The sequence below is a fragment of the Ornithodoros turicata genome, unplaced genomic scaffold, assembly GCF_037126465.1.
Source record: "Ornithodoros turicata isolate Travis unplaced genomic scaffold, ASM3712646v1 Chromosome33, whole genome shotgun sequence".
Classification (NCBI taxonomy): Eukaryota; Metazoa; Arthropoda; class Arachnida; order Ixodida; family Argasidae; genus Ornithodoros; species Ornithodoros turicata.
In genome coordinates, this window is record NW_026999359.1 from 376,989 (window position 1) to 389,979 (window position 12,991).

The following is a 12,991-nucleotide window of genomic DNA, read 5'->3' on the forward strand; positions in this document are numbered from 1 at the left end:
CCAACGAAAAATACATGAAAGCTGTATTCTAACGACTAAATGGTCAGCAAATGTAAAAATTCTCTCTCGCAAGCTGCATACACGGTGACGTGCATACTGTACAAAGAAATTTCGAGTTAGGAGCTGCTTTTTCAGGGAGCTCCCACAAGTTCCTACGGGGCTTTCTATACTTCATTTTACAATAGGTTTAAGTTATGCAAAGGGCTTTCAGCTCAAAACGCGTGTTCTGTGCTGACCACAAGAGGAGGCATAAAAATATTAGATATATTTTTAGAAGTATTATAAATATTAGGCATATTATTATAAGTAGATTTTTCTGAACCAGCGACAATGGAGAAAGGTGGGCGACCTGAATATCGGGGCTCTTAAAGGGTTCTGTCTGGCTGTCAATCAAGCATCGCTGGTGTGTGAAAACGACTATCTTTGTCATCACTGTTTCAAGTTCTGTGATGCTTCCATCGTTCGAACTCTATCTCAACAATCTTCCTCTTCGTAGTGTCCGAGTCAGGCGACAACATCAGGCGATCAACATCCGTTGATCAACCGCGTCTAATCCAGCTTGATGCAACTGATGACGTAAACTGTAGTCTTGTTGCCGCAAATATTGATGTTACGCCTTTGAAGACCATTGGTGCAGTGAAGCAAAAACTACGAAAATCGTACGTCAGAAGAAACAAGACGGAGATCCAACAGGAGATGTCACAGAGAGTTAAAGCAGCCTATGACGTTGAGACATCTGAGCAGGTCGAGTGCAACGTCTGCTCCCAGTGGGTGGAGGGCTTCCGTAGAGCCCTTCAGAAATGCACTTCGTATCAAGATCCGTGCCGACTGTACACGCTGCTTTCTAGTTCCCTCAGCAAGGAAGATATTCAGCGCTTGGTCCCAGAATCCACGAAGCATATGATTGGAAAAGCGCGCAAGCTGAAGGATAAGGCAGGAATCTGGGCTGTTCCGGACACTTACGAGCGAAAAAAAAGGCTAGAAAGGAAGATGTGGACGTTGCCTTGAAATACTACACAGACGACGACTATACATGCTCTGTGCAAAGCCCGAACATGAAGGACGTGCTCACGGTGGTGATCAACGACGAAAAGGTCCAAGTTGTCAGGCGTTACACGACGTGAACAGTGCGCGAAGCGTACCAATTTTTCAAAGGTGATCACCCAGGTACAGGTGTGGGCCTCACGAAATTTTACAGCCTACGTCCGAAGTAGGTGAAAATAGATACTCGACAGGACGTTTGTTCTTCCATTTACTGCGCAAACTTCCGAGTTATATATGTGTGTACCGTACAAAATTGTGGTCGTTCTACAATAACAGCCCAGGAAATCAAGTCATATATGATGTGCGAAGTGAATACTGCATCTTGTTTTCTTAGGCTTTGTCAGTGTTGTCCAGGAGAAGATGGTTTATCTCTTGATAAAGTCGGCATTGACATGGACGATGACGTGAAAGTTACCTTGTGGGAATCCCTAACTCTAGTCAAAAAAGAAGTCCCGGCTGTACATTTACCCTCAGAGATAAGGAAGTGGGCGGGTTCCCACATTTGCCATAATTACGTCAGAAACGTTCAGAGCAAAGCCATAAGGGAGAAAAAGACTAATCCACCTACCAAGGGGCACATAATGCACTTTGACTTTGCTGAAAACTGGACAGTAGCTCTGCCTGGTGAAATACATGCATACCACTGGGGAAAAAACAGATTTCCATATGCGTGGTTACAGCTGGCACGGAAAATTATAGTTTTGGTGTGATGAGCGAAGACTTCTGTCACGATTCAGTACACTCGCTGTTGGCTTCCATCACTATGGAAGAGTGGCTTGACGAGAACTTTCCTCTTGCAGCTAATATGATTTATGTGATGTGAGGTTCCCAAAACGTACCATATTTTACAAATGAGGCAAATTTTCGATTTTTTATTTTTATTTTTATTTTGATTTAGGATCTTCACAACTTAGGATTCAATGCTACCCACCCCAGACAATACGTGAAAAAAAAAGAAAAAAAGAAAAAAAAAGAAAAGTGATAAGCTGAGTATGTCAAATAGTTAGAAGATGCGTGGCGTCAAGCTGCGTAGGAAGCTCACATCTGAATGATAATTCATTAAAAATACCCACCAATTATTTTTCAACTACATTCAGCACCCATATGTCTCCTAGGGCCAAGGCTTTAATATGTGTTTGAAACAATAAAAAAAATTGAAGAGGTTGACCGGACCACCCTGCCTGCTCCGGCGTGGAATCACCCTATATATTATTAGTTTATGACCTGTCTGCTATGGATTTCATTTCGTATATGTCTCATATTCTGTGTACCTCGATGCCTCATCCTGTGATATAACGCTCATTAGATGTTTTTCCATTATAAACGTAATTTAATCCAATTACTAGCTCATATAGCTAGTCTACAAGTTATATTTTGTTGTGTTGAAGTGTTGTGAACATGCACAAATGTCATTTCATAATTCTCTAAAATATTGCAGGTGTTTGTAATCTGTTGGTTTATGGCTAGTATGCTGTTCTCATTTTTTTAATGTTTGGTCATGTGCACCTTAAGACACACCATTTTCATGCCATAGGTGCAATATTCTATAAACACATGCATGTATCTATTATTCTGGGCTCTTTCCTGCAATAAAGTTGAATTATTTGGCGATTTTTTGTTGCATTACGGTTTAAATGCGTGCTACTAACGCTGTGGGGAATACATCCATGTATTCAGATGTTCTGATTTAAATTAGATAGCGGCGTACGCGGGCTATAGTGAGACGATGAACCCGGTTCAAGTGATGCACTCGTGCTTCTTATTTTTCTTGTGACTGTCGCGAGAACTCTTGTATATTGCTTGCCTTGCGCAAGAACGTGCCTTTTATATCTGTTATTCACGTGATGGATGGGTTTGTCTGTGTCATACGATTTTGCAGTGCAGTGGGCCTATTGTGGCGCACTGTCAATTGCCAAATCTTTTGGATGAGCAACAAGCTATGCCTATACCATGGATATCTTTTAAGCGATAGCATATAAAAGTGAACGGGCTTCCGTCCGTATACATGCTTCGTGCACCTATGTGGTACTGCTGACGAGTCTCGGATGATACCAATTGTTTTTTCATGCCCTGTAAGATTCGTATCATCGAGATCCTGTAGTAGCAGCTGTTCTTTTTTTCCTATGAAACAATTTCGCATGGTATGCCGTCTTTGCACAGGGAATTGCACCCCCAGAATGCCTCACAGTACGCATCATATAGGGGAACCTTAGGCGCCGCGTGATGTCAGCGTCCGTTGGGCAGGCAATAGCTGCAACGCAAAATTGACAGGCTATCCGATTTTCCGTCTACTGCTCTGGAAACTTCTTTCTGATGCTTTTGGCAATCGGAAACCACATACCCTTTTCCAGAACAACCGCCGGAAAACCGCATTGCGGGTCATTTCAGAATTGCAGCCGTTGCCTGTATAAGGACCGTGAGGTCACGTGACGTCTACGGTGCTCAGGTTTGACGCATACTATGCGGTATCTTTAGGTGCAGTAAGCGGTATCACAAGGGTAGCCAAGCAGCCCATGGAATAACCGGCATCGAACACCGCTTAAAATAGGGGTAAAAAATTTGACGATTTTTTTACGCATACTATCCGTCATACTTTTATGCGTAAGGCGTTGACCCTTAGAATATGGGTCAAAAATTTTACGATTTTTGACCCTTACTCTCCGGTTTCTTTCTGAGAGTGTAGGATCATAAGATATGATAACATGCTTGCCAAAATACCTAAAGCGCGTCCATTTCCTGCATCTACGCGCTGAGGGCCTGATTTCTGGGCTACCTGGTCAACCTGGGACACAAGGTTCGCATATGTGGCAAAGCAAGACACGGACTGAAAGGAGACGGACAGGACGGAAACTGGAAGCCGAGAATCATTTATATCTCGTACCGTGGACAGTGAATGCAGGAAAGTGACATTTTCACAGAAAATCAGTGAAACAGTTTCATTTGTCACTGCCATTGTGAAATGCTGCTTCTGATTTCGCAGTCTTGTAAAAAGGTGTATTTAAATTACCACTTTTGATTAGACAATGTTGTTCATTTCCTTCTGCGACATCGACAGAGCGCCGACACCCCGCGGTACCGCTAGCCCCACTCCGATGCTACGTGCGCAGAGTACGGCCATGCTTTAACGCGCTAATCGCCAGTGCACACCTTTTGAAGCTGATTTTTTTTATATCAGCTGAAAGAAGATTGTGCCATGTCCTGGCACAAAATAAATGAAATCAAAAGGGGCCTTTTTGAGAAACTGACGCGCAAAATCCTTGGTTTCTCGCAATATGCTTAAACGTTTGTCGATTTCAGTAGATGCCGGTAGAGGGTACAACTGCGGTAGATATATCAAATAAAAGAGCATTAAAAGCTGAGTAAACTGATACCAAGTACGGTAATGAGGGACATCTGCAGCCAGGGAAATCACGCGTCGAAGTTGGAAGAAAACTGCGCTCTAGAGCATGTTCACCATTTTTTATATGACAGAGCGTTGCACCTGCGCGCGAAAATTTGCGCACGGGCTGTTGGTTAGTGGGCATGGTTAAGCGTAAAAAAAAACTGCAGAACAGTCCCTTTTAAAACTCAGGAGATATACGCGTGCAAAAACGGCAAAAACGAAATACTCGAATTCAGGTCCACATTTTGTCGATTTTTTTTTTCACAAAAACTACTCGGTAGAAATAATTCATTTTGCCGCTTTTCATCATCATGTGCGCTCAGCTTCTAAATATAAAAAATAATGGAAATCCAGGAGGTCGATGGGACCTCCCTGCCTGAACTGACGTGAAATCGGCCAGTTTTAAGATATTCATCGTGCGCATCTAGACACTGCTTCCATCGCTGTGGCAACACCTTGATGCCTTTGGCGTAGACGTGGGCTGCTGTCGTAGCCACTGCAGGGCAACTTCGCCTGTGGGCTTGAAGGAGGGCTTCATCTGTGCGGAGCGCATTTCCTCCAAGGTGCTCTTTATGGTACTCAAACAAATCGTAATCGCATAGGGCTCCGTCTGGGCTGTAGGAGGCATGGGGCAAAATTTCCCAGCGCATTTTGGCTAGGGCAGCTACCGTCAAATTCTCCGTGTCAGGCTTTGCATTGTTATGACTACGAATGACCGTTCAGCACAACATCCCAGGTCGGTTCTTGCGAATTGCGCTTAATTAATCGCAAACCCTTGCTGCACGAAGTGCATATGAATTCTACCCCGCATGTTGCAGAATGCAGTTCGAATTGACTTCCCAGCAGACCGCTGCATCTTGCTTTTCTTTTGCGGAGGCGAGTGTGATGTCCCAATTTTATGCTCACTCGTTTTGTTTATGTGTTGAAATGATTCATCCAGCTTTCATGACATCTAATGATTCACAGAAAAAATTGTCGCCGGCACTGAAGTCGATTCAGCAGCTGCGCATGCTGCCGTGCACGATACCTTCTGGTAAGAAGTGAGGTGATAGGCAGTCCACCTGACATGGACTTCGCACAGCAGTAACTACACATGAATGATTGTACACACACTCAAAACTAACATTACGCTGGGCTGCAGTGTCCAGAACTATTACTGGACAGTTCGCGGGGATGGCTTGCACAACGCCTGCAGTGATCACACGCATTCGCTGACCCGCAGTCGGATGAAGTCCATATCATTCATTTGTCACCGTATCCCGTCCTTCACGAAAAATGTCTGCACCACTCGTACAGTCCTCTCGCTTCACATGTTTTGTTCCCATAATCTGCCTGAGATCTTTGCAAAACCACGGCTGGTGTGAAGTTCTCATTCCAAAGGAATTTCATTATTCATTGCTGCTCTACAGCTGCAGACACACTACTCACCGGCATGACAGCTGCCACTAATCCGTCCTCGTTCGTCGTCCTTCGACATACAGTAGTTTTATTCAATTACATTTACTCACTGATTTTTCACGAGCAAACGTCTTTTTCAACATTGAAGGCTCTTCTACAGTCTAGAATGCGTTAGAAGATATCGAACCTGCCACCTACTTCAAAGTTACGCCCCAGAGTGCTCGATAGGTACCTTTTACATGCTACATTAGCGCACAACACAACATTCCATCGCGAAGGTACAGTTCTACTGATACAGAAGCTGCTGTTCAACCTTACGGCCGATGGAAATTACGTTGTTGCCGAAACTGTTCGAAATATTTCCGCGTCGCTGGTTTATCGATATCAGATGTCTACACAGTGTCTGGCGCGACAAAATATTCCTGGAAACAAAATTAACGGCCACACTGTCAAGAGATTATGCATGCCAGTTAGCCCTTCAACTAAGGTACTCATTTTAAAATGCCTTGAGGAGCGAAGAGGAGTCGAAGAAGAAACGAGTCCATACATTGAAATATATTTGAAATTACGTTACGTCATCCCTTACCTGGCCCGCAAAGCGTAAATTCTTCCTCAGCGTAGAATTTGTGTTCGGCATCTGTTTGACACTTTGCTTGTCGAAGGAAATATCTCGCTTTGCCACATGAAGCTTGACAAGCGTCATCATGGTCAAGAAATCCCTGTGGTGGAAATTTCTCTCCAGGACATCACAGAGCGTCTGAATGAAGACTGATCCGTAATCTTTGTCTCTGTACGCGGGCACACCTGCAACATAGCAGACAACATGTCGAACATCAAATCATTCCGTAGGGAGAGCAAAATTTTTACGATCGGCGGAGTGTGAAAGGAGCACGAAAGCAACACTTTTGTGTGGGTAGAAGTTAGTATGTTCCCTAGAAACAAGTCGAGCGATCCTCCCCACGACAACAGGATTGGTCTGCTTTTCAAGGTCTCCCTTTACTGCAACGTAAATATCATAAATGGTACTTGATGTAATGCAATCCACTCCATGAGTGCTTACACGCTAATAAACCTTAGTGTCAGTGCGTTTACCTCTTCGTGGCATCCGTAAACAACATCGCAGGACGCAAAACGATGAATGCTTTATAGGGGAAAAAGTTAAAGCTCGGCATAATCGTACATGCATGCGTATATTTCCGTTACATAAAAATTCGCGTGGCTATGTATGTATGTGGGGAGCTTAATGGCGAGTTAAAGGAGCATGAAAGTGGCACTTGACATGACTCGAAACCCTGCTTCATCTGTCGAGCTGCCTACCAGGAGTCACCATGAAAGATATTTTCGCCGTGCGGTGTATTGTCATTGCGCAATAAAATTTAGAAAACATTGTGGGAGGAAGCAGCCGCGGGCGAGAGACACGAGCCCCGCGTGACCTAGAAACTGCTCAGTGCCTTTTTTTCGTTGTTTTTCCTCTCAGCTCACGAGCCGCTGATACATGATTCACATGTGCTGTTGGGCGTCTCTGGTCACGTGCCTGAGTCCGTCATACGTCACGGCGTCTTCTCGTTCACCGATGCGCTCTTTGCATGTGGAGAGAGTTTTTAGAGGTGCGCGGAACAGAGCCATGCGCGCGCTCTGTACGTCACCTGCGCTCATCGTTCTTTCGCAGGAGCTCATTGTATTCGTTGCAGAAGAAGGCAATAGCGAAAAAAAAATTAAAAAAAGGACATGAGGTCACTTCCACGGCCCTTTAAGTTTAACGTGTGCGGTGTTATGGTATAGAAGAAGGAACGGGTGTCTACGACACCTGTAGTTCCATACAGCTGATAATGTTGCTCATGAGGTGGTGCGCTGAGAGGCGTTCTACAAAAGCTGTAGTCTCGCTGCGAGGTGTAAGAAACAGATGATTACCCTCAGTCTCCCTTAGTCTCTTTTATAGCTGATTCCGAGTAATAGATGAGCAGCTGATTGACATCGTATAATTTTTCCATACTTGAAATAAATACAGTTACGATACCTGGGCTTGAGGCGTAGAAGACAAAGAAATCAGCATATTTGGGAAGCGTTCTTTTGAAGCTCCACGCTGCAGTATGAGTTGGACCGTCATGTAGGAACCCAGTGTCCTTCTCATCACCGCGGCAAGCCTGGAAAGAAAGCCGAATTCCACATTAGTGAGACGGACCTCACATAAGTCAACCTCGATACGGTCAAGTTGTCAGTTTCCAATGTTTTTCACATTTCGGGGTATACTAAATGGTCCCTTAGTAGAAAGCCGATAAATAATGCAAAATGTAATCCACATGTAAAAATGCATGCGCTATATCGCTTAGTTTCTGTAAAATCAAGCGTTAAACACAGGAGTTAATTGGGCCACTACCACACCAAGCATCAAACGGAGGAACCTATGCACATATAGAAATGTCGCATGGGCACATGTACTGCGTGACGCCAAACGCTGAGCCAATACCAGTGCAAAGTGCCTTCTGGAAGTATCACGTTGTTATGCAACACATCGTCAATTATATGCATGGAACGAAATTTCCACGTTGGTATTACAACATGTAAAACAAGCTTTCTTTTCCAGGCATGTAAAACGCTGCCTTTATATATATGCCTTTGTATAACTTTGTATTTCTAGAAACCATGAGGCGTACGCCTTTTCGAGATATTTAACGTAGCTGCAGAAGTGTCGAAAAAACCTAGCGCCTTCAGCAAATCAACATTGATAACGGTATCATCTTGTGCAATGGTTGACCTCTAGCGTGCAATGTGGTGATGTTCTGTTATTAGTGTGTATTGTTGAACGGTGCCACACAGCAACCGCCGCCTATGCTGTTCCACCTAATGCCAAGCGCCGAACCGCGATATCAGGCATAGGTATTAAGAATTAGAAGGGCAAATACGCTTCGGCAGCAATGTATGGAAGCCCACATTTGTCAGATGCATTCCAAGGGAATACAGTACGCGTGGGATTCGGTTGTAGTAATTCGGATGGGTTTCAGTACCAGTAATCCCCGCCAACAGTCAGCTGTAAATTCGTTAGATAACCCCTCGTCATGCGCTGCGTCCAGAAATGATGAGGTTAGTATGTATTCGCCTCAATTTGTTCTCTCTTTTTTTCAGTATCCGAGTTTGCCTAATTGCCATGCATATGTGTGAATATGGTCGCATTATGCTACGACGAAATATATTTTCACAGTGTATCTGAGATTTTAGGAGTTGTATCTTAGCGATTCACTTTAATGCAAACCAGTTGCAAACCAGTCTATAAGCATCACATTCGCAAGTTTTGGAAGCAATTCATAGGCATGCTGCATGACAACCGAAACCTGGGAAGAGACGCATCTATTGGTCCTTGACGAAAGGATTTTGCCAGAGACATGTGACGCCCGACAGACAACGCGCCGCTGCTTGCTCTCAGACTATCATACTGACGGATGATATCAAGAGAATACGAAACGGGCGAAATCCATCGAGAGAAGACCTCCAACCGAAGCTTTCCTTGCTTACGGCTAAAGCGACAGTCCTGACAGAGATGGACCATGAATTTGCAGATACCGTAGAGGATGAGGAGATCGACCGCGAAGCACAGAGCTGGGACCAGTATCTGGAAATCATCACTCAGGCTAAGCTAAGTGCTAACCGTTATCGGTCTATGCCTGCCCCATCCTCCAATCCTAATGGCGATACAAGAGATTCCAGAACCCGATCGTCAGCTCCGCACGTTAACACTGCAAAGCTTCCTGAAATTCAAACTGAGCCCTTTATAGGAGAGTTATCTTGTTGGCAATCATTCTGGGACCAGTTTGAATCGGTGATACGTAACAACCGAACACTTTCCGTCACTGCGAAGTTATATCTCCGATCTCTCAGCAAGGGCAAAGCGGAACCAGCCATCAAAGGGTTGATCCTTACGGTTGACGACTATCAAACCGCAAACATCATCCTACAGCAACAGTTTGGCAACAGAGGGTGTCTCATATCTGGACACATGGGTAACGTTCTAGAATTGCCCACCATTCGTTCCTCTCATGATGTGGTAAAGCTGCGCAAGTTATATGAAAGCTTAACCGTAAGGATGAGTAATCTAAAACGTCTACAGGTTCCTGACAGTGCCTACTGTATTGTAGTCCTCACAGCATTACTGAAAAAGCTCCCGCCCGACCTCGAGCTTAAATGTCACTGTCAGGAACGTCGTAATGACGACAGCTCATCAGCACGGTCACCCTCACCACTTTTCGCCAAAGACCCGTCGCCCCAGCGGGGTTCGACTGGTTCGACTGATCTCATGTCACGTCTGGCTTTCCTACGGAAGGAGAGTGAATACCGGGAACTAATGATAGGTCGCAAGAAGGAAACTGTATCACAATACGGTTCTTCTCCGGCACCTTCTTCCCGACTTCCTTCGGCCTCTGCCTTGGCGACCCCCATGGATCCTCAAATTCTCAAGTGAGTACTTTGTGGATCCACACAGCATTCGGTTCAGGAATGCAAGACCCCACTCACCTCCGAAGAAAAGCTCTCAAAGTTGCGGCAGACCCTGTGTTCTTTTAAATACGCCAAACGACGACATATGACTAAGAAACGCACGTCTGCGGCAGGGTTACCATGTACACACTGCAAGGGCCGGCATCTCACGTCTTTTTGTTGCAAAAACGTGCAGACCGCGAGTACTTTCTCCGTCGACTCAATCGAGAACATCGGTTCTGGTGAAGTGATAACCCCGCCGCAAACAGGCCATTCAAGGACGCTATGCCAAAGTAACATTTCATTGTAGTCAACGTCTCTACTGTTCATGATACTTCAGACATCCCCCAGTAACCGCTGGCTCCTCGGTACAGATTCCGAAACGGGCCAGTGTGAAACACCGAAGGTATGGGTGATTCGATCAAGAAGCCAGTGCTCGGACCTGTAAAATGGTTCAACTTGAAGACCGGCTATGGACTCATTAACCGGAACGATACCCACGAGGATGCCTCCGTTCATCAGACAACGATCACTCGCAACAACCCACAAAGACCAATGCGCAGGTTAGGCGATGGGTAGGTGGTCAAGCTTGACGTCGTTCTTGCAGAGAAAGGTCGCGATGGGGCCAACGTGACTGTGCCCGATGTAGGAGCCGTTCCAGGAGATCCGTATGATGCGGGCCGCTGTCGTTCACATGGCTGGTTCCCCAGGGCCACCGCCATAGGAAACGTAAGACTCGATGAAAGATGAAAGTCGCTGAAAAGGTTAGCCAGCTGTAGGACTCAAACCCACATCTTCTGGATTACCAGTCCAGGGCTCTACCAATTGAGCTAAGCTAACACGCCTCCCCAGCGTCCCTTGTTTTGTCCCTTCTATGTTGTTCCAGCCTCAGAACATCAGTTTTCGCATGTTCAAACGTAAGACTCATACTCAGATCATTTAACCAATGGTTCTACCGTCGCCCTAGAGGTCTATACCCTGTAACACACTTCATGATGAACTTCGCAGTGCGTATGAGTACGAAGAGCATGACAACACTAGAGACTAGCAAGAGTAAGACCACAAGGAAGGTATTCTGACATGTATTTTAAACGTCATTGCAGACAATCAAGGAGCGAGCGTGACGACGTAGAGACCCGTAGGGATAACGAACCGCGGCTATGCCATAGGACGGTTACGCTGCTATTTACTCCATGTCCGCGTCTCATCAGATCCTAGTCATCGAGACAAATCATCGAGACAGTCGAGGTTAAAGAGGCTACACGCAAGACACAACTCGATAGGATTAGGAGTAATCCAGAAACGAAGTGGTAGCGTTACCACATTGTGAGGTTTCTTTCATTTTACCGTTTGCAGCACATAGTCAGCACAACCGATCTAGCACTAGGTGGTGGTGCTGCAACCCTCATCCGATTTTCACGCACCTCTCGGCAGACCACCTCTCGCTCGCGGGTTTCCGACGAGCACCCAGGTCACGACGGAGCTACGGGAAAGATAGAGTTCACAAGCTGAACAATCATTCATCGGCCCATCCAGCACTTACGAACACTTCATACTTCAATTTCTGCATAAGCAGCAGCTGTAATATCGTCAACATCACGTCACCATTTTGGGCATTACGTGCATCGATCCTACCATCTTCATTTCGCCAATGGGGAGTACAAGAAACAGGAGAAAAAGAGGGCGGAGGATCACGGGCAGCACCTGCGCGAGTTTTCTGTTTTGTTTTCCTACACCGCGCATTTCAGTTTTCTGTTTGCATCAAACGTTCCTGTCGTACAGATCGGGAAATCATCATTTTCCTACATATGTCTTCCACTTTTACATCAAAATGAGCATTCGTGACACACGCAACATAAAACATTCACTGCCGGGGAGCATTGGAAGATGAAAATACCGAAAGGAAGAGGACACCTTATTGCTTGCTCTGCAACACAGAGGTGATGTAACACCATATTTCTAGGCTTTCAAACTATACTGAGTCACTGCAACCACACCACCAGCAACGGGGTAGAGTATCGCCTCTGGCGATGAACCTCCCTACTCTAGAAAGTCAAAATAAATTTGTTGTTGGTCAGTCACTGCAGAAATGAAAGAATAGCTAAAATTTGTGTCTGTTTTGTGGTTTCCTTGTCCCGATAATGTTACAGTTTTACAGTGTTGTTCCGACACCGCATATATTGCCTCGCCGCCTTCATTCCAACATCACTTGTGGACAAGTAACCCCAAATGCAATCCCGCTATTAAGCAACAATTCTTGTACTTGGTATCCAAGAGCAGCTCTAATGTTTTAACTTGAAAGATCTTGACGTCACCGTTAATGCAATGACACATTTCTTTTGACTATTACATATGAAGGTTACAATGTATAACAACATCTTAATTGTAAGATAATGATGAGACCCATCACCAGGAGTGATACTCTACCCCATTAGTGATGTGGGGAATGAAATATCGAGCCCCTTCACAATAACGATCGAAGCCCGGTTGTGACCAGGCAGGTTAAAAAGAGCTTTGAGCATAGCGTTGGTGGGTTGAATTTGTCCAGGGACCAAGCAATAAAAGGAATTCTGATAAGGAGAAGCGACGAGAGTCCAGCGGACTCCAAAATACCAAGAGAGTCCAAGGGACCCGGAGAGAGCGGTTCGGAAATGTTTGTATTGCGGGCAATGAAGAAGAATATGCTCCAGATCCTCTAGA

At 45.2% G+C, this 12,991-nt stretch overlaps 1 protein-coding gene across 1 annotated transcript in view; it reads right to left on the reverse strand.

Annotated features, from left to right (window-relative positions):
• Positions 1–4,850: 4,850 nt before the first annotated feature.
• LOC135373843 (caspase-3-like) overlaps positions 4,851–12,991 on the reverse strand; it is a 55,164-nt gene continuing 47,023 nt past the window's right edge. Inside the window, exons 4-6 of the mRNA XM_064606899.1 lie at positions 7,842–7,968; positions 6,411–6,628; positions 4,851–4,964 (exon numbers count right to left, since the gene is read on the reverse strand). Coding sequence (XP_064462969.1) covers positions 4,851–4,964; positions 6,411–6,628; positions 7,842–7,968 — 459 coding nt within the window. The remainder of the gene's footprint in view (positions 4,965–6,410; positions 6,629–7,841; positions 7,969–12,991) is intronic.